The 22,317-nt window shown below is 40.8% G+C and overlaps 1 protein-coding gene across 8 annotated transcripts in view; it reads left to right on the top strand.

Annotated features, from left to right (window-relative positions):
* BBS4 (Bardet-Biedl syndrome 4) overlaps nt 1-17,764 on the top strand; it is an 85,001-nt gene extending 67,237 nt beyond the window's left edge. For 2 of the 8 annotated variants that reach the window (XM_036907786.2, XM_036907787.2), the window contains exons 11-16: nt 121-273; nt 372-543; nt 10,591-10,660; nt 11,263-11,434; nt 11,968-12,169; nt 16,339-17,740. In XM_036907786.2, the coding sequence (XP_036763681.2) occupies nt 121-273; nt 372-543; nt 10,591-10,660; nt 11,263-11,434; nt 11,968-12,169; nt 16,339-16,448 (879 nt within the window). In that variant the 3' untranslated portion in view covers nt 16,449-17,740. Of the gene's footprint in view, nt 1-120; nt 274-371; nt 544-10,590; nt 10,661-11,262; nt 11,435-11,865; nt 12,170-16,338 lie in introns of those variants that run through there. The other 6 variants (XM_036907789.2, XM_036907793.2, XM_036907788.2 and 3 more) reach the window with 6 other exon arrangements.
* Nucleotides 17,765-22,317: the final 4,553 nt, after the last annotated feature.

The following is a 22,317-nucleotide window of genomic DNA, read 5'->3' on the forward strand; positions in this document are numbered from 1 at the left end:
AAAGGTTTTCAGATGTATCTATGCTGATGGGCCTGCTGAGTACCTACCCAGCAAGGCTACTTCACTGCTATAGTCTGTTGGGATAACTGAAGCACCAACTTCCTCGTCCTGTGTTTTTAGGCCATCTTGGCAGCAGGCAGCATGATGCAGACCCACGGAGACTTTGATGTTGCCCTGACCAAATACAGAGTTGTAGCTTGTGCTGTTCCAGAAAGCCCTCCACTTTGGAATAACATTGGAATGTGTTTCTTTGGCAAAAAGAAATATGTGGCAGTAAGTTTCTTCTTGTCTTCCCTGTTGGTTTCATATGGAGTTACTGGCTCTGTCAAGCCTGACCCAGCCTCTCATTGAGTGCCTCCTCTTTCCTGCAGGCTATCAGCTGCCTGAAACGAGCCAATTACTTGGCACCCTTCGATTGGAAGATTCTGTATAATCTGGGCCTTGTCCACCTGACCATGCAGCAGTATGCATCAGCTTTCCATTTTCTCAGTGCAGCCATCAGCTTCCAGCCGAGGATGGGGGAGCTCTACATGCTCTTGGCTGGTAAGAGATATTTATGTGGAGAACCCGCTCCACAGTCTGTAATGAGGGAAACATGAATTAGAATTATAGGGGACTTACAGCAATTATAAGGAAGTATAGGAGAGTTAAATGTCTCATAGAAGTCATTCCCTTGCATATCCCATAGAAATCTGGATTACTGTCATACAGCTTGAAAAAATATGAAAAAAAAAGTTGACAAAGCGCCTGTTTATTTCTAACTTGGGGGAATTTCACTCAGAGATCAACAGGTTAAATCAAGATCATCCCTGGTTCATCATTTGCCAATTTTTTCTCTTGGCTTGACAGTTCATTTATATACATATTAATCTAACTAAGTTCCAGATATTAAGTGTTATGAGCTTAGGCTTTAGGTAGGGTCCTGCATCCCCTGCTTAACTAGATTTATCTCATTGGGTTGATGGAAGGATTACATGATTTAATAATCAAAGAATATTAACTGTTGGTTTTAGTGTCATTATGTAATTGGTCTATTATTATTGTTACTGTTACTATTAAAGTATTGACTAAATATTCTTTCTGGCAGGTATTTCTCTATATACTGAACTTACTAAATGTAAGCCCAAAGGCAATTTCCATGGACACTGATCTTCAGGTGTTCTATTTTTTTTAAATTGCAATAATATGCATATACAGTATTATGTTGGTTTCAGATGTACAATATAATGGCCCAGTTATTGTGTACATTACTAGATATGTGCCACAATAAGTGTACTTACTCCGTTATCATACCAAGATACTAAAATATTATTGGTTATAGTCTCTATGTTGTACTTCCATTCCTATGTCTAACTTATTCTACAATTTGCAGTTTGTACCTCCTCTATTCACTTCACAAATTTCACCCATCCCCTGACTACCTTCCCTATGGTAACAGACTTGTTGCCAATATTTGTGGGTCTATTTCTTTTTTGTTTGTTTTTTAGATTCTTCATATAAGTGAAATCATATATTTGTCTTCTCTGCTTGGCTTATTTCACTTAAAGATGGTACCCTCTAGGGTCCATCCATGTTGTTACAAATTGCAGGATGTCTTTTTTATGGCTGAATAATGTTCCATTATGTGTATGTACCACATCTTTTTTTATCAATTCATCTATTGGTGGGCACTTGAGTTGCTTCTATATCTTTGCTATTGTAAATAATGCTGCAGTGAACGTAAGTGTGCATATATCTTTTCAAATCAGAGATTTTGTTTTCTTCAGGTAAGTTCCCAGAAGTGGAATTGCTGGGTTGAGTGGTATTTCTAGTTTTTAAAGGAACCTCTATATTGTTTTCCATAGTGATTGGACCACTTTACATTCCCACCAATACTTGTCATTTCTTGTCTTTTCAATAGTTGCCATTCGGACTGGTATAAGGTAATACCGGTAGGGTTTTGATTTGAATTTCCCTGATGATTAATGATGTGGAGCATCTTTTCATGTATCTGTTAGTCATCTGTGTATCTTCTTTGGAAAAATGTTCAGGTCCTTTGCCCATTTTTAATTGGACTCTTTGGCTTTTTAGTGTAGAGTTGTATGAGTTATTCACATATTTTGGATATCTAACATATCATCCTTATCAAATATATCTTTTTTTTTTTTTGGTTTCATGCCTAATTTTTATTTTCCATTTAGCTAATTCAAATGCCTAACAACTAGGCAAAAGAAGATTATGTAATTCTTTTCTCCATGACAAAGGATAATCAAAGCAGATAAATTGCACATAATCTTTTGACTTCACATGCATTGCTACTCAGATTCAGAGATCAGAAATATATCCTGCTGACTAGAACAAAACCAAGAATTTTCTTTATCTACCTTGTACTCTTAGCATTGCCTCTAATTAACTGGATTACTGTAGACAAGTCATTTAACTTCTTTGTATATCATTCAAATATATCTTTTGCAAATATATTCTTCCATATAGTAGGTTGCCTTTTTGTTTTGTCAGTGGCTTCCTTTACTTGTTTTTTGTCAATGGTTTTCTTTGCTGTAGAGAAGCTTTATAGTTTGATATAGTTCCACTTGTTTATTTTTGCTTTTGTTTCCCTTGCCCAGGAAAATGTATCTGGAAAGAAATTTCTCACATTAATGTTCATGAGATTCTTGCCCATGTTTTCCCTTTTCTTATTTTTTTTAATTTGTTTTTTAATTGAAGTATAGTTAATATGCAATATTATATTGGTTTCAAGTATACAACACAGTGACTGAACAATTACACACATAATAACCAAATCCTCACCCCAACTAGTGCAGTTACTATCTGTCAGCATAAAAAGATGTTACAGAATCACTGACTATATTCTTCAGGTTGCACTTCCATCCCTGTGACCAGCTTCTCTTATGATTGAGATTTTTATGCCCTTTTATTCCTCTCATCCTCCCACTCACCCAACCCCTCCCACAAGGTAGCCACCACTCATTTCTCAGTGTCTGTGAGTGTACTGCTATTTTGTTTCATTTGTTTTGTTTTGTTTTTAGATTCCATGTATAAGTGAAGTCATACTGTATTTGTCTTTCTCCACCTGGCTTATTTCACTTAGCATGTTGTCACAAATGGTAGGATTTCTTTCTTTTTTTGTGGCTGAATAATATTACATTGTGTATATGTAACACATCTTTATCCATTCATCCATTGATGGACACTTTGGTTGCTTCCATATTTTAGCTATTTAAATAATGTAGCAGTAAACATAGGGGTGCATATATCTTTCTTTTTGAATCAGATTTTTAAAATTTTTTTCAGGTAAATTCCTAGAAGTGGAGTTACTGGATCTATTTTTAGTTTCTTGAGGAACCTCCATACTACTTTCCACAACAGTTGTACCAATTTACATTCCCAGCAACAGTGCAGGAGGGTTCCCATTTCTCCACATCTTTGCCAACACTTGTTATTTCTTGTCTTTTGGATAGTGACCATTCTGACCAGTGTGAGGTGATGATATCTCATTTTGATTTTGATTTGTATTTCCCTGATTAGTGATGTGGAGCATCTTTTCATGTGCCTCTTGTCCATCTGTATTTCCTTGGAGAAATGTCTATTCAGGCCCTCCACCCATTTTTAATTGAGTTGGTTAATTTATTGTTTTGGTGTCAAGGCATATGAGTTCTTTATGTATTTTGGAAGTTAACGCCTTATTGGATGAATCATTTACAAATATAGTCTCCCATGCTGTATGTTGCCTTCTTGTTTGTTGATGGTGTCCTTTGCTGTTCAAAAGTGTTTAGTTTGTTGTTATCCCACTTGTTCATTTTTGCTTGTTTTCTTTGCCTGGGGAGATGTGTCCAGGAAAAAAATTGCTCATGCTTATGTCAAGAGGTTTTTGCCTATGTTTTCTTCTAAGAGTTTTATGGTTTCATGCCTTGTGTTTAGGTCTTTAATCCATTTTGAGTTTACTTTTATGTATGATGCTAGACTGATCCAATTTCATTCTCTTGCATGTAGCTAGCTGTCCAGTTTTCCCAAAGCCATTTATTGAAGCAACTGTCTTCCTCCCATTTTATATTTTTGCCTCCCTTATTATATATTAATTGACCATGTATGCATGGGTTTATTTCTGGGCTCTCTATTCTGTTCCATTGATCTATGGGTCTGTTCTTGTGCCAGTACCATAGTGTTTTAATCACTGTAGCTTTTTAGTATAGCTTGAAGTTAGGGAGTGTGATACCCACAGCTTTGTTCCTTTTCCTCAATATTGCTTTGGCTATTTAGGGTCTTTTGTGGTCCCATTTAAATTTTGGGATTACTGCTCTAATTCATTGAAAAATTCCATTGTTATTTTTTTTTTTGAGAGGGCATCTCTCATATTTATTGATCAAATGGTTGTTAACAACAATAAAATTCTGTATAGGGGACTCAATGCCCAGTCATTAATCAACCCCAAGGCTATTTCTCAACAGTCTCCAATCTTCTGAAGCATAATGAACAAGTTCTTACATGGTGAGCAAGTTCTTACATAGTGAATAAATTCTTACATGGTGAACAGTGCAAGGGCAGTCATATCACAGAAACTTTCGGTTTTGATCACGCATCATGAACTATAAACAATCAGGTCAAATATGATTATTCGTTTGATTTTTATACTTGATTTATATGTGAATCCCACATTTCTCCCTTATTGGCCATTGTTATTTTGATAGGGATTGCATTGACTGTAAATTGCTTAGGGCAGGATGGCCATTTTGACAATATTAATGTTTCCTATCCATGAGCATAGGATAGCTTTCCACTTATTTGTGTCTTCCTCAGTTTCTTTCATCAGTATCTTACAGTTTTCAGAGTACAGGTGTTTCCTCTCCCTGGTTAGGTTTATTCCTAGGTATTTTGTTCTTTTTGATGCATTTGTAAATGGAATTGTTTTCCTGATTTCTTTTTCTGATAATTCATTGTAGTATATAGGAGTGCAATAGATTTCTGTGTATTGATTTTGTGTCCTGAAACTTTGCTGAACCTGTTTATTAGTTCTAATGGTTTTTTGGTGGAGTCTTTAGGGTTTTCTTTATATAGTATCATTTCATCTGCAAATAGTGACAGGTTTACTTCTTCCTTACCAGTTTGGATGCCTTTTATTTCTTTTCTTGTCTGACTGCTGTGGCTAGGACTTCCAGTAATATGTTGACTAAAAGGGGTGAGAGTGGGCATCCTTATCTTGTTCTTGATCTTAGAGGAAAAGCTTTCAGCTTTTCACCTTTGAAGATGATGTTGGCTGTGGGTTTGTCATTTATGGCCTTTATTGTGTTGAGGTATGTTTCCTCTGTACCCACTTTGTTGAGAGTTTTCATCATGAGTGGATGTTGAATTTTGTCAGATGCTTCTTCAGCATTCATTGAGATGATCATATGGTTTTTATCCTTCCTTTTGTTAATGCAGTGTATCATTGATTTGAGGATATTGTATCATCCTTGCATCCCTGGAATAAAATCCCACTTGGTCATGATGAATGATCCTCTTGGTGTATTTTTGAATTTGGTTTGCTAATATTTAGTTGAGGATTTTTACATGTATGTTCATCAGGGATATTATTCTGTAATTCTCTTTTTTTTGTAGTGTCTGTCTGGTTTTGACATTAGAGTAGTGCTGGCTTCAAGGAATGAGTTTGGAAGTATTTCATCCTCTTCTATTTTTTGGACTACTTTAAGAAGGATAGGTATTAGCTCTTCTTTAAATGTTGGGTAGAACTCACCCTTGAAGCCATCTGTTTCTGGACTTTTGTTTGTTGGGAGCTGTTTGATTACCAGTCAAATTTCAGTACTAGTAATTGGTCTGTTCAGATTTTCTGTTTCTTCCTGGGTCAGTCTCAGAAGCTCATATGTTTCTAAGAATTAATACATTTCTTCTAGGTTTTCCGGTTTATTGGCATATAATTTTTCATGGAAGTCTTTTATAACTCTTTGAATTTCTGTGGTATTGACTGTAACTTCCTTTTTCATTTCTGCTTTTGTTTATTTGTGTCTTCTTTTTTTTCTTAGTAATTTTGGCTAAGGGTTTGTCTATTTTGTTTATCTTCTCAAAGACCCAGCTCTTGGTGTCACTGATATTTTTTGTATTGTTTTTTTAGCCTCTATTTTATTTATTTTTGCTCTGATCTTTATTATGTCCCTTTTTCTGCTAATTTGGGACTTTGTTCATTTTTTCTAGGGCCTTTAGTTGTAGGGTTAGATTGTTCATTTGAGCTTGTTCTTGTTTCTTGAAGTAGGCCTGTATTGCTGAACTTCTCTCTTGGAACTGCTTTTGTTGTATCCTACATATTTTGAGCATTGTGTTTACTTTCATTTGTCTCCATGTATTGTTTGATTTCCTCTTTGATCTGTTCATTGATCCATTGATTATTGAAAAGCATGTTGTTTAGCCTCCACGTGTTTGTGTTTTTCTCCAGTTTTTTTCTTGTAGATTTCTAGTTTCATACCACTGTGGTCTGAAAAGATGCTTGATACAATTTCAGTCTTCTTAAATTTGTTGAGACTTGTTTTGTGTCCTAGTATGGGATCTGTTTTGGAGAATATTCTGTGTGTACTTGAGAAAAATGTGTATTCTGTTACTTTTGGGTAGGAAGTTCTGTAAATATCTGTAAGTTCATCTGGTCTAATGTGTCATTTAACACCTCTTTCTTTTTTAAATTTTCTTTCTGTATGATCTATCCATTGGTTTAAGTGGGGTGTTAAAGCCCCCTACTATTGTGTTACTCTCAGTTTCTCCCTTTAGGTCTGTCAGTATTTGGTTTATGTATTTAGATGCTCCTATCTTGGGTGCATGGATGTTTATTTATGATTGTTATATCCTCTTGTTGGACTGATCCCTTTAACATTATGTAATGTCCTTCTTGGTCTCTTGTTACTTTCCTTGTTTTGAAATCTATTTTGTCTGATACAAATATTGCAACTTCAGCTTTTTTTCATCCCTATTTGCATGGTATATCTTTTTAGTTACCTTCAGTTTCATAGTTTTTAAAAAAATTCATTTAATCATCCTATGTTGTTTGATTGACACACGTAAGCCATTTACATTTAAAGTAATTATTGATATGAGTGTACTTATTGCCATTTTGTTAAATCTGGTTGTTTTTGTTCTCTGATCCTGTCTTCCTCTTGTGGTCTTTTGTATTTTATGATTCTCTTTAGTGTTATGATTGGGTTCCCTTCTCTTTGTTTTTTGTGTATCTGTTATAATCTTTTGGTTCATGGTTACCATGGAGTTCTTAGATGACAGCCTATGAGTATAACAGTCTGTAATAATCTGATGGTCACTTAAATTCAAACGCATTCTAACAGCACTATATTTCTCACTCCCCCTCCACCACATTTGATACATATATCTTCTTTTACACCTTTTTATTAAGTGATTCCCTTAACTAATTATTAGATGTAATTGCTTTTGTTACTTTTGTCTTTTTGACCATACTAGTTTTCAAGTAATTGAAGGTCTACCTCTGCTAAATGTTTGCTTTTGCCAGTGAAGATTTTTTCCTTTCTTAAATTTCTTGCTTCTACTTAGGATCTTTTCCTGTTAAAGAAGTCCCTTTAACATTTCTTGTAAGGCTGGTGTAAGTAGTGGTGAATTATTTTAACTTACGCTTATCTGTGAAGCTCTTTATATCACCTTCAATTCTGAATGATACTGGGTAGAATATTCATGATTGGAGTTTTTTTTCCATTCAGCACTTTGAATTATCATACCATTCCCTTCTGGCCTGTAGAGTTTCTGCTGAAAATAAGCTAATAACCTTCTGGAGTTTCCCTTATATGTAATTCATTGCTTTTTTCTTGCTGCTTTTAAGATTCTCTTTGTCTTTGATCTTTGACATTTTGATAATGATGTGTCTTTAGAGCTCTCTGTGCTTCCTGGGCCTGGCAGATTGTTTCCTTCTTGAGGTTAGCAAAGTTTTCAGCTATTACCTCTACAAATAAATTTTATACTACTATCTTTCTTTCTTCTTTTGGGACTCCTATAATATGGATGTGAGGACATTTGATGATGTCGTCTCATAGCTCTCTTACCCTATCCTCATTTCTTTTAATTCTTTTTCCTTCTGCTGTTCAGCTTGAATACTTTTCATTATGTTATCTTCCAAGTCACTGATCCATTCTTCTGCATCCTCTAGCCTCTTGTTCATTCTCTCCAGTGTATTTTTTATTTCATCCATTGAATTTTTCATTTCCAATTCGTTTTTTTTTTAGATTTTCTCTTTTTTGAGGTCTGCCTTGAGTTCTACTATTATTTTCTCACATCCAGTGAGTATCTTTATAACCATTGTTTTAAATTCTTTATCAGGTAGATTGGTTAACTCTGTTTCATTTATCTTTTTTTTTCCTTGTTCTGTTGTTTGCAGCATATTCCTTTGTCTCTTCATTTTGTATGACTGTCTATGTGTGCTTGGTTCTGTGAATTAGTTAAGAGGGCTTGCTCTCACAGTCTTGAAGGATTGGCCTTGGGTAGGCAAGTCCCCTGTGTAGACTGCATTTGCCTCATGGTTTTGGCAAGCTGGAGGCTGAGTAAGTGTGAGACAGGCATTTTCCTGGTCCTGGGGCTCCCAGGGGCGTGGCTTTGGGGGCCCTTTGGAGGGGCTCCTGGGTGGACACCATTAAGTTCTGTGCTGGCAGGGGGATGTGGTGGGCCAGGGCTGCACTCCAGCTGAATCTCCTGTGCCTCCTCACCCTTATGCCCATGTGTGCTCTGGGCCACTTGGGACCACTCCGGAGAATTCCTGTGTTGGGTGTCCACCAGTCCTGTTTGCAGCATGGAGTCAGGCTCTGTGCACATTCCCACTTGGCTCCTGAGTGTTCTGGGCTCTTCCTCAGGATTCTCACGTAGGTGCCCATGGTCTTACTGCCTAGCTCAAGCCCTGTGCACGCTCGGGTTTGCCCACAGCCCCTGTGTGCTTCGGGCTGCTCTAGGGCATTCTGGCCTTGGTGCCCACCGGGTCCCACTGTGACCTGGGATCAGGCCCAGCACACAGGTTCCCCACTGTGCTCTGGGAGTTAGCTGCCTTGTGCGCACCAGCCAGCAGATTTGTGCACCCTCCCTGTTAGCTGGGGAACTTTCCAGTCCTGCTGATGGGGGCTGGGCAGGTGGATAACAGCAGGCAATAAGGCGGGATTATTAGATTGAGGCCCAGATCCCAGTCTTGGTCACACCAAGATGTGCAGAAAGGAGCACAAACAGTGACGCTGGCTACCTCCTCCGATACGGGATCACCGCCAGTGGTTTCCTCGCCAAGTGGTGGATGTTCACTTCTGAAACTTAGGTTCTTTCACTTACAGTCTATTGCACTTCAAACTACAAGGCTTTTTTTCCTCACCTCAGGGCAGGGAGTCCAAACCTGGCTCTCCCAGTGATATCCCCACCCTGCAACTCCTTCTGGTGGCTATGCTGGGGGTGGGGTTCCTGCAGTTACTGTGTCTCTGTCTCTCCTGCCATTTTGAGCTTTTAAAAAAATTTGACCTTTTCTTCCCTTGTTGTACAGAAAGTGTTCACTTAGGTCTCCATTCTTTCAGGGTAAAATACTCTGTATATATGTAGATTTGGTGTGTAGGTGGGAGAAGGTGGATAAATTCAGGCTCTCTCTGTCATCTTCCCAGATACCCCTTCAGGTGTTTTTTTTGGTCATTGTTGTGGGGTTTACTTAGAAGAGAAAGATTGCAAAGCAAATTTTGAGTGGTGGTTATTTGAGGTTGCCCGAATACAGAGTTAGCCCAGTTCTAATGGGAGTACAGGAATATAAACAAACAGCTACTCTAAGGCACAAGCAGGAACACTGACTTCACAGAGATGACCTTGACACTGTGGCTTGAAAGATACATTGGAATTCAAGAGCACAATGGCTGAGGAGCCACTGAACCGTGGCATGCAGCCATGAAATTGCATGATGTATACCCTGCAGTTAGTGGGCTGTAGTGTTACATAGTGGGAGATGAGTCAGGAAGGACAGTCTGGGGTTCAGGTTATGGGGGGCCATGATTATACTTCAAGGACATGTTTTTCCAACTATATTCCTGAATCTCCTCTGAAGTGTCTGGTAGAAGTGAGTGTATGGTTGGTAGGGAGGTAGAATGGACAGGGCTTCCAGAGCAACTGGTTTTGTTTTACAGGTCAGGCTTCCAGAAAATACTGATTAAAAAGGGGGATGTTGTTAAACAAAAGTTTAAAGGTCATGACTATGGGTAATGCAGAACAAATGAGAATTCTTAGGTAGAATTGTGACATAGTCAGATTTGTTCATAAGCCAGTGAGATACCTGGCAGCATTGTGGCACGTGGATGGGGGCAGGTGGGGATATTGCCATGGGGAAGAAATGGAAAGCCTGAACAAAGGGCAGTGTCAGAGAAGAGACTGCAAAAAACAGGATTCACAGAACTTGGCAGCTGAGTGTGGAGAGGGACTGCTGCAGATGACACGAGGTATCGAGCTGCTTGACTGAGTCAGTGGCGGTGCTGGGAGCTGAGGGCGAAAGCGGAGTGACGTTTGAGGCCTGAATGGACTGTGGTCTTGGGACGTTCCTTGTTTTCTTAGCTGGGCTTCCAGCCACAGAGCTTGCTCTCTTTGTTGCAGTGGCTCTGACCAATCTGGAAGACACAGAGAATGCCAGGAGAGCCTACGCAGCAGCAGTCCGCCTGGATAAGTAAGCCGCTCTGCTGGGAACGGTGTTGGGGAGGGCTGGGCTCTCCAGAGCCACAGGGCGGCGCCAGAGCACGCAGTCCACCCACGTGCTTGCTCGCCGTGGTCTGCACAGCAGGCCCGAGTGCGGAAGGCTGTGGTTCCTGAGCACGTGGTGGCGCAGCAGGATCTGACACTGCCTGTTTCTGAGAAAGTTTCCAGCCTCAAGTTTGGCAGTGAGGAAGCCGGTGGAAGCCAGAGCCGGCAGTGGGCTTGAGTTGCTAATACCTGTGGGCCAGCTGGAATATCAGTTGGGACTCTGGGATTAATTTAATCTAAGATAAGCTTAACTCTCCTAGGATTTATTCCACTGGCGCCTGCTAGGCAGCAGAGTAGGGAGCCCTTTTTCAGCTCTGCCCTGGTGGTCCCTGTTGAGGCCTGAAATGTCAGACTTGGTCCCAGTACCTGCACTGCTGTTCATAGGCGGTTGATTCCTTGGTTCTTCTCCACAGGCCCACACAGCATGTGTGTTCCCACCTTGCTGCAGAATGGTGGAATCTCAAATTAGCCAGTTTTGGTTTGTTTTTGTGTAACGAGAAGGATCTTAAATGACCGTTTGTTGCAGAGTGTCAGCGCCATAGACTCTGTTTGCCACAGGTGTAACCCTTTAGTAAACCTGAACTACGCTGTGCTGCTATACAACCAGGGCGAGAAGGGGGGCGCCCTAGCCCAGTATCAGCAGATGGAGAAGAAAGTCAACCTACTCAAGGACAGCAGCTCTCTGGAATTTGACTCGGAGGTATGTCTTCCGTTAGCTCACGGGGGTTATAAGCCACCTGTCAGGAGACTTGAATCAAGCCCCAATATCCAAATATATTATCAGCTCATGGTTGTTTTGCCTTTCATGCCTATTTTGGCCTTAATGTTCCTGGTGGCATCGATTCTTCAATTAGTAATAGCCTGAGACAAAACTTCTCTAGAAGAAAATAATAATGAGAGGAGATTCAGGCTTCCTGAGTTACCTGTTGTTGGAAATACAGCTCATGTAGGTGGAGGGCTATTTGTAGCTTCCTGCCATCATACAGGAAAGGCAGGAGACTGGCCTAATACAGCCCCAGACTTTATTGTTGAATTTTGAGATCCTGCATGAACCCACTTGCTGTCCGCTAAGGGCAGTCTGTGCGCTCTACCACGAGAATAATTCCTTGCAATACGTACTTCCTTCCTCAGATGCTGGTACCAGCAGACATTAAGTTCAGCTAAACCCCAGCGGGTAGGCTTGTCCTACAAGTCATACCTGTGACTCTTCTTTTCCTTCCCATGTGGCACAAGATGGTAGAGATGGCCCAGAAGTTGGGAGCTGCTCTTCAGGTTGGGGAGGCACTGGTCTGGACTAAACCAGTTAAAGATCCCAAATCAAAGCACCGGACCACTTCAACCAGCAAAGCTGCCGGTGTCCAGCAACCTCTGGGCTCTAATCAAGCTCTGGGACAGGCAATGTCTTCAGCAGCAGCTTTCAGGAAGCTCCCCTCAGGTAGGAGGCGACGAGCTCCTTGAAGACCTCGCTGGTACAAGTGCCAGCAAAGAGATCACAGTTTTGAGTGAGGCTTGCACTTTTCAGCTCAGAACACGTCCAATGTGGTGTTGCCTAGAAGGGAAAAAAGCCACAGGGTGGCCAAATTGGCACTTGTTTCCTTAAGGCGAGCTGTGCACTGGGTAACACTTCCTGGGGGCTTACTTGGATGGTCAGTGCAGTGGCTCTCTGTAATATAGGCATAGCTCATGTTATTGTGCTTTGCTTTACACTTCACAGACACTTTTGTTTTTATAAATTGACGGTTTGTGGCCCATGTCAAGCAAGCCTTTTGGCACCATTTTTCCAACAGCATCTGCTCACTTCATGTTTCTGTTCACATTCTAGTAATTCTAGCAGTATTTCAAAATTTATAATCATACTTGTTATGATCAGTGTTCTTTATGGTACTGTTGTAATTGTTCTGGGGCACCACAGACTGTGCCTGTGTAAGATGGCAAATTTAATGATAAATGTGATGTGTGTTCTGGCTGCTCCACTGACTGACTGGCTGTTCCCTCATTTCTCTCCCTCTTCTTGGGCCTCCCTGTTCTGAGACACAACATTGAAATTAGGCTAATTAACAACCCTGCAATGCTTGCTAGTGTTCAAGTGAAAGGAAGAGTTGCATGTTGCTCACTTTAAATCAAAAGGTAGAAATGATTTGACTTAGTGAGGAAGGCATGTCAGAGGCCAAGACAGGCCAAAAGCTGGGTCTCTTGAGACAGGTAGCCAGGTTGTGAAGCAAAGGAAAAATTCTTGAAGAAAATGAAAAGTGCTAGCAACTTCTTCCTGAACCCATCTCCTCGAGAAAGGGAAACAAAAGCAAATTGAACTCATGGGACTACATCAGACTAAAGCTTTTGTATGGCAAAGGACACCATCAATAAAACAAAAAGGCATCCTACAGTATGGGAGAATATTATTTGTAAATGACAGATCCGACAAGGGGATAACATCCCAAATATATAAAGAACTTATATGCCTCAACACCCAAAAAGCATATAACCCAGTTAACAAATGGGCAGAAGAAATGAAGAGACGGTTCTCCAGAGAAGAAATTCAGGTGGTCAACAGACACATGAAAAGATGCTCCACATCACTAATCATCAGGGAAATGCAAATTAAAACCACAATGAGATATCACCTCACACCACTAAGGATGGCCAGCATCGAAAAACTAAGAACAACAAATGCTGGAGAGGATGTGGAGAAAGGGGAACCCTCCTACACTGCTGGTGGGAATGTAAGCTAGTTCAACCATTGTGGAAAGCAATATGGAGGTTCCTCAAAAAACTAAAAATAGAAATACCATTTGACCCGGGAATCCCACTCCTTGGAATTTACCCAAAGAATACAACTTCTCAGATTCAAAAAGACATATGCACCCCTATGTTTATCACAGCACTTTTTACAATAGCCAAGAAATGGAAGCAACCTAAGTGTCCATCAATGGATGACTGGATAAAGAAGATGTGGTACATACACACAATGGAACACTATTCAGCCATAAGAAAGAAAACAAATCCTACCATTTGCAACAATATGGATGGAGCTGGAGGACATTATGCTCAGTGAAATAAGCCAGGCAGAGAAAGACAAGTGCCAAATGATTTCCCTCATTTGTGGAGTATAACAACGAAGCAAAACTGAAGGAACAGAATAGCAGCAGACTCAGAGACTCCAAGAATGAACTAGTGGTTACCAAAGGGGAGGGGTGTGGGAGGGCGGGTGGGGAGGGAGGGAGAAGGGGACTGAGGGGTATTATGTTTAGTACGCATGGTGTGGGGGGTCACGGGGAAAACAGTGTAGCCCAGAGAAGGCAAATAGTGGATCTCTGGCAACTTGCTGCACTGATGGACAGTGACTGCATTGGGGTGTGGGGGGGACTTGACAATATGGGTAAATGTAGTAACCACATTGTTTTTTCATGTGAAACCTTCATAAGAGTGTGTATCAATCATACCTTAATAAAAAAATTAAACTAAAAAAAGAAAATGAAAAGTGCTACTCCAGCAAACATACGAATGATAAGAAAGAGAAAGAGCCTTACTGCTGATAGGAAGAACAGTTGAGTGGTCTGGATGGATGATCACACCAGCCACATTCCCTTAAACCAAAGCTTAGTCCTTATCAAGGCCTTTACTCTCAGCTCTGTGGAAGCCGAGGGAGATGAGGATGCTGCATAAGAAAAGTCTGAAGTTAGCAGAGGTTGGTACATGAGGTGTAAGAAAGACGCCATCTCCATAATACAACAGAGTGCCAGGTGAAGCACAAGTGCCGGTGTAGAAGCTGCAGCAAGTCACCCAGAAGATCTGGCTAAAATGATTCATGACAGTGTCCACATTAAACCACAGACTTTCAGTGTGCACAAAACAGCCTTATACTGAAAGAAGGTGGCATTGAGGACTCCCATAACTAGAGAGATGTCAGTGCCTTTAAAACTTTAAAACTTTACAGGACAGGCCGACTCTCTTGTTAGGGGCCAGTGCAGCTGGTGACTTTTAAGTTGAAGCCAGTGCTCATTTGCCATTCTGAAAATTCTAGAACCTTTAAGAATTATGTTTAATCTACTCTGCCTGTGCTCTGTAAATGGAACATCAAACCTGGATGACAGCACATCTGTTAATATGATTTACTGAATATTTTAAAGACTCAGAAAACTAAGATTCTTTTCAAATTATTACTGCTTGCTGACAATGCACTTGGTCTCCCAAGGGCTCTGAGGGAGCGGCTGTGCGTCGAGATTAATGTTGTTTTCCTGGCTCCTAACACTACATCCATTCTGCAGCTCATAGATCAAGGAGTCATTTAGACTTTCAAGCCTTACTGTTTAAGAAGTACATTTTGTAAGGCTACAGCTGCCCATTCCTTTGATGGATCTGGGCAGTCACTTGAAAACCTTGTAGCAAGAATTCACCATTCTAGATGCCATAAGAACATTTGTGATCCATGGGAGAAGGTGAAAATATCAACATTAACAGGAGTTCAGAAGTTGATTCCACCCTTCATGGATGACTTGGAGGAGTTCAGGACTTCATTGGAGGAAATAACTGCAGATGTGGCGGAAATACGAGAACTAGAATTAGAAGCGGAACTTGAAGGTGACTGAACTGCTGTAATCTCAGGAGAAAACTTGAGGAGGAGGAGTTACTTCTTATGGATAAACAAAGTAAGTAATATTTTGAGATGGAATCCACTCCTGGTGAAGGTGCTGTGAAGATTGCTGAAATGACAAAAAAGGGCCTTGGAAGATGACATAAACTTACTTGGTAAAGCAGTGGCATGGTTTGAGAGGACTGACTCCAGTTTTGAAGGAAGTAATGTTGTGGATAAAGTCCTTCCAAGTGGCATCCTATGCTACAGAAAAATGTTGGTGAAAGGAAGAGTCAGTTCGTGCAGCAGACATGATTGTTGTCCTATTTTAAGAAATTGCCACAACTACCCCAACCTTCAGCAACCGCCACCCTGGTCAGTCAGCAGCCATCAAGGCAAGACACTACCCCAGCAAAAAGATTATGATTCATGATGGTTAGTGTTTTTTAGTCATAAAGTATTTTTTAATTAGGGGACGTACATTATCTTTTTAGATATACTGCTGTTGCATATTTAATAGACTGTAGTATAGCATAAACTATGCATATAGCATAGCTCCATATGCAGTGGGAAACCAGAAAGTTTACTGGACTTACTTTGTTGGGATACTCACTTTGTTGAGGTGGCCTGGAATCGAACCCACAGTGTCTCCAAGGTATGCCTGTATTCCAGCTTAGAAATACATTGTGGTATTTTAGTCTTCCTTTAATCTTCACTGCCTTATTATATAAGTCAATGTGGTGCAGATAATTAAAGATTTCAGTGAGTTTTTATTATTAAGGTATCATTGATATACACTCTTATGAAGGTTTACATGAAAAACGTGGTTACTACATTCACCCATATTATCAAGTCCCCCCATACTGCATTGAAGTCACTGTCCATCCGTGTAGGAAGATGCCACAGAGTCACTACTTGTCTTCTCTGTGCTACACTGTCTTCTGTGGGGTTTCTTCTTAAAATTTAACAGTAAAAATAGTGGTTTCTTCTGGAATTGTGGAATCAAGAATTCAAACTGTTTGTTTTGTTACTAGGTGCTGGAGGAACACCCCTGCTCACAAAGCCGCCATCTCTTCCTCTGGAGCCAGAGTCCACTGAGCAAGCATGTCCACCAGAAGCATCAGCACAAATAAGAGAAAAATAGGAGTAGGATGACCCCACCATAGGGGTTTTTCTTTGACGAGGGTGTATGAGATTAGGAAAGGTCACATGACACAGGCAGTTTGGAGACCAGCATGTTCCCTGGGCACCACAGAATGCAGATTTGGTATGATGATGAGAGCCTGAGGCTTATTTTCAAGTCCCCCCCACTGGCCTTGTGATCCGGGAAATAGAAGATAGCCCAGAAAGATCCTTTTAAGAATTGAGAGCAAGGCTCATGGCTCTGTATGGAGCTCCCGGACCCAGCAGGGCATGTGACACTTGTTTGCTTTTGAAAGGACTTCTGTGTCCTGGCAGACTAATGCCCTTCCTTTGTGGAAGGCAAGGCTGGGACGGACCTCTGCTGAACAGCCCTGCCATGGCTAAGCGGTGGTTTAGCTGAGGTGCTCATCTGGCTGTGGGGGGTGTCAGCCCCCAAGGCAAACACAAATCTGGGATTGGTAATCCCACTCTAATAGTTTAAAAGAAAGAACACGATGAAAAACTCTATAAAATGAAGCCCAGCCTGTTGAGTATCCCCGCTGCACTTGCCCAAGGGAATCCAGAACTAGTCCCTGAGTCTTGTGCCTGGGTGAGGTCAGAGTGCACAGCCAGATCAGGGCCACGGGAAGAGAAGTAGGAACGAAGGGGGGTCTGGGACCAGCACCAGGCATTCAAAGGAACGGAAGAGCTGCTTAACCGAGGGACGTTAAGACTGTCAGTGACACCACTGACCAGATGCTATCAATACATTAAAGTAAAGATTATGTATCATCATCCCTTTGGGGAAGGTTATTCTTTGGGTGTAAAAACAAGATATCACAATAAAAACTTTTTAAAAGAACCTATGATAATAGTCTTTCCTTACCTATTTCCAAGCCTAGTTTGAAGCCGGAGAAGGAACCTCCAGGCCAGCACCCTGCCCGGTGCCAGCACAGCCTCTACTGCACCGCTTGATGTGTAGCAGGCCAGCAATTTGCTTGAGGGCCAGTCCTCATTTTGCACTCAGAGTACCTTTAATCACTGTAATTTGACGGTGGAGGACCTACCTATCGCCAAGCCAAATTCTGTTTGGAATTCTTTTAACTGGATCTTTCCTGACATGGAAGGAACAGTTAAATCTTTAATTCTCCTATCTTAGAAATAAACAGCAAGGTATCAGAGGCAATACCTTTGTCTCTGCAGCTGGAATGTGTCAGAACTGGGATTTGTACTGAGCAACTGAGAAAGCTCCCTTTTCAGTGTGGAGTCTCCTGTGCCTGTGATGGAAAAGGTCTTTTGGTGAGAAATAACAAGAATGTAATGGAGAAGAGGGGTTAGTGTGAGGGAGATTTGGGTGGGAAGTAAAATGAACAGAAATTGGGGTCTGATCAGATGTGGCAGATAACAGACAGTAGGATGAGTACCCAGATCAGACAAGAGGATCACTGGGGAACTGTGGTTGAGGGCTGTGAAGTCTAGCTTTAGACACGCTCATCTTTGAGACATCCAAATGAGACCCATGGCAGACTCGAATAGCTAGAGTTCGGGTGTGAAATCTGAGTTGAAGATAAAGATTCAGGAGTAATTTGTATTTGGGTGACAGCTGAAACCACAGATTGAAAGGAGTCACCTGAGGAACGCTAGGAGTAAGACAGGAGACCAAAAATGGAAAACCAATGTTTGCAGGGAGAAGCAGAAGAGCCCACGAAGGAGACAGAAGCAGCAAGGAATATAAGGAAGGAAATGGAGAGTGGTGGGGAAAAAAAGCTTCCAGAAGGGACTGGTCAGCCTCACTGAACAGAGGGACTGCTGTCCCTGTTTTATAAAGGAGGACGCTGAGGTGGGGAGAGGCAAAAGGAATTTTCCAAGGTAAGTGACAGGATCAGAATTTGAACCCGGGTCTGGTTGCAGAGCTCCTGCTCTTAACCGTTAACCATCAAGCAGTGACACACCTTTGATGAAGTAGCAACAGAGACCCAAGGGCTTGAAGACTGAAGAAGTGAAATTGGCCTGCTTTTACTTCAAAAAGTAAAGGGAAGAGAGGTTTTTAAAGGGCAGAATTGAATTCATTTCTCTGACCTGAGAAACTTTTAGCATTTGGGCAAAGAAAGTAAAATGGTCTCCTCCCTTTAAGTGCATGTGGTGAAAATGGAGAGAATCGAAGAGCAGGACTCTTCAGTTTTTCCGTACTCCTTGGGGCAGGAACATAATGGTACCTTGCATTCCAGGGATAGCAGTCAAGAAGCACTGTTTTCCAATTAATTTGAGCTTAGATATTAAAGAATAAAGATGAGAGTGTATCTGCTCAGTCTTGGGGGCATGTGAATGTTCCATATTTCACTCAGGTGAGAATGGGGCTGTTCTAATTTCTTGTATGGGAGTTGCTCATGTCATCACGATAAACTTTTAAACAGAATTAGGAGAATGAGGCCAAGTACACAGATGCAGATGTGGCTTTTGATGGCAGGAACTAGAGGCAGGAAAGTGGAAGTATGAACCAGCAGTGGGAAAAGCCCCCTTCTTACTGAAAAGTATTAGAACAAAACTGTGTTCCAAAGCAGTAACACTTTGTGTGATTACAATGATCATTTTCTTCTTAAAGATGAAACATTGATAACGGCAGAGTAGCTTATGTTGGACCAGTCCTCCCCTAGACAATAAATATAAACAATTGAGTAAATATAAAACATGACCTTAGTTTAATTTTTAAGAAATACCTGTGCCCGTTCCATGCAAAAAACCCCCCTATATTGTGAGGTTTAACATATAAATGTAACTGAAGGACAAGAGGGCATACGGAAACTTAGGGTTAAAGGATTTATATTTTACGTGACATGGTATAAAACCAAAGAGTTTGTGAAAAGTTAACTATGCATATTCTATTTCTAGAGCAACCATTAAAAAGATGGAAAGTATAGCTGAAAAGACAGTAGAGCAACTAAAATACAATTAAAAATGAAATTTCATAATCCTCTCCTGAAAAGAGGGCAGGAAAGGAAGAAAAACAGAAGAAACAAAGGTAAAATAAATAACAAAATGTTAAATGTAAATCCAATCATATAAGTAATTACATTAAAATGTAATTGGACTATATATACCTAATTAAAAAGCAGGAGAAGATTAAAAAATTAAAGCCTAGTTATCAGCCATTGAAAGTAAAAGGATGGGAAAAGGTCTGCCATGCAAACTACAGGCACAGGAAGTCGAGTGCTGTACTAATATCAGCTAAAACAGGTCTCAACATGCGGAGTATGACCAGATATAGAAAGGAATTTCATGATAGGGTCAGTTCAATGGAAAAAAAAGTAACACACACACCTAACAACACTACAAATATATTAAGTAAAAATGGAGAGAATTAAATCCACCTAGTTGGATGTTAGCACTTCCTCTTTCAGAAATTGATAGAATTAGTAAGTATAAAAGGACATTCCGCCACCTTGACCAACTGGCATGCAGAGAACACTACAACCAGTAGCTGCAGAGAAATCATCCTTTGCAAGTGGACATAGTACAGACAGACCACATACTGGGGCACAAAATAGTTCTCAAAACATTGAACTTTACAGAATATATTCTCTGACCACAATCAAATTATATTTGAAATTAATAATACCTAAAAAACCTAAATATTTGGAAATTAAATGGTAATGAAAATAAAAATTTGTAGGATTCAGCTAAAAATGCTTACAGGGGAACTTAGAGCTACCATGTGTTTCTTTTAGAGAACAGAAGGTAGGAAATTAGGAAATACATGATACAGGTTCCCACCTTAAGCTAGAGAAAGGATAAAAATAAACCCAAAGTAAGTGGGAGGAAAGAACAAATACTTAAAAATCTAAAAGCCAAAGTAACATGGGAAAAGAAATGGACAAATCCCCAGTTAACTGATGAAGGAAAAAACACAAGACAAATTACCAATATGAGGAATGAAGGAGGGGATTGCTTTAGAGATCCTCCAGACATGAAAAAATATAAAGGAACATGATGAAAAATCTTATGACAATAAAACTAACAACTGAAGCCGAATAGACAAAATCTTTGAAAAACAGAGTACCAAAACTGAAACAAGATGAAATGTAAGCCCTTAGTAAATCCTATCTATTTAAAAGACTGAATTTTGAAATCAAAAGCTACCCATAAGTGGACTGTCGGGATTAAAGATGGCAGAATAGGAAGGCAAGATAGAAACCTCATCCCAAAAACATATAAAAGAGGAAAATACAGAGAGAAAAGATGTCTGCATGACAAGCGAGACAGAAACCTCCTTCCAAAACCATACATAACATGCAAATACAACTAATCCTGAAAAAGTGACTGGAAAGAAAACTGTGACAGTCTGCCTACATCTGGGGAAAAGAGAAGACCTCATGGAACAGGGGAAAGTAGCAAAGCTGTGATCAAGCGAGACCCACGCCCTCCCCTCACACCAGCTCAAACGCTGGAGGAAGAGAAACGGAGCAGCGGGGAGCAGAGCCCAGGACTGCGGAACACCCAGCTCTGGAGACCTCCGGGAGCACGAACCCACATTACACGGTGCTCTGGAGATGAGTGAGGTTGGAAAGCAAAGACAGGCAGAACACCTGGAGAGACTGAGATTCCAGCCACTTGTGGAGAACAGAAACCCACAACTGGCTGCTCCAGGACGAAAGAAAGGTGGGCTCTTGGAAGACTTCCTAACAGCAAGATGGGCACTAAAGGGGAAAAGATTACAGAGCTTGCTGCTCAGGAGAAAGACAGGTAGACAAAATCATCCTGGCACACTCAGCCCACCAGGTTGGGAAATTTCAGGAGCTTCAGGCAATACACCACCCTGGCTGGCAACACAGCACCAAGGACCCCCACTGCAATGTGCAGCATGCTGCTCCTTCCTACCAACTGGCACCAGTTCACAAACCTGCTGCCCCTGCCATAGTGTGAAGCCAACCAGAGGGTGGCACCGCCTCTGGCAGCTACAAGGGCGTAACACAAGAGGCTCCTCCAAACATGCTCAGCCCACTGGCCCTGGCAGTGGAGACAGGCACTGCAATCGGGAAGCAGGAAAGAGATCTTTCCTTCCGCAGGCACTGGAGCCACGTACACACTTATTATTTCATAGTAATCATTAGAAATATGAAATGGCAAAAGAATCTGGTAAAAACCCAAATCCCTAAAACACCAGAAAGAGGACTAAGTGAATCTGAAATCACCAATCTTCTTGATAAAGATTTCAACATAAAAATCATAAACATGCTCATGGAGCTACAGAAAAATAAGACCTCAGGGAGGACGATTTCAAGAAAGAGAAACTTTGAAAAATACAGTATCTGAAATGAAACAAAGAGGAGGGACTTAAATGCAGATTAGATGAGGTAGAAAAGATGGTAAATGAAATAGAAATTAGAGAACAGGAAATCAAAGAAACTGAGACAGAGAAAAAAGGATCTCTAGGAATGAAAGAATATTAAAAGAACTGTGTGACCAATCCAAACAGAACAATATTCGCATTATAGGGGTACCAGAACAAGAAGAGAAAAAGGGGGTAGAATGTCTCTTTGAGGAAATAATTGCTGAAAACTTCCCCAATCTGGGGAAGAAAATAATCTCTTAGGCCATGGAAGTGCACAGATCTCCCAACAAGGGACCCAAGGAAGACAACACCAAGACATAAAATGGCAAAGATCAAGGATAAGGACAGAGTATTAAAGGCAGCCAGAGAGAGAAATAAGATCACATGCAAAGGAAAGCCCATCAGGTTATCAGACATCAGACTAGCTTCTGAAATTTCCCAACCTGTTGGGCTGAGTGCCGGGGTGATTTTGTCCACCTGCCTTTCTCCTGAGTAGCAAGCTCTGTGTAATCTTCACCAACATTTGTTGTTGTCTGTCTTTTGGATGCTGGCCATCCTTACT

This window comes from Manis pentadactyla, chromosome 11, assembly GCF_030020395.1.
Source record: "Manis pentadactyla isolate mManPen7 chromosome 11, mManPen7.hap1, whole genome shotgun sequence".
NCBI lineage: Eukaryota > Metazoa > Chordata > Mammalia > Pholidota > Manidae > Manis > Manis pentadactyla.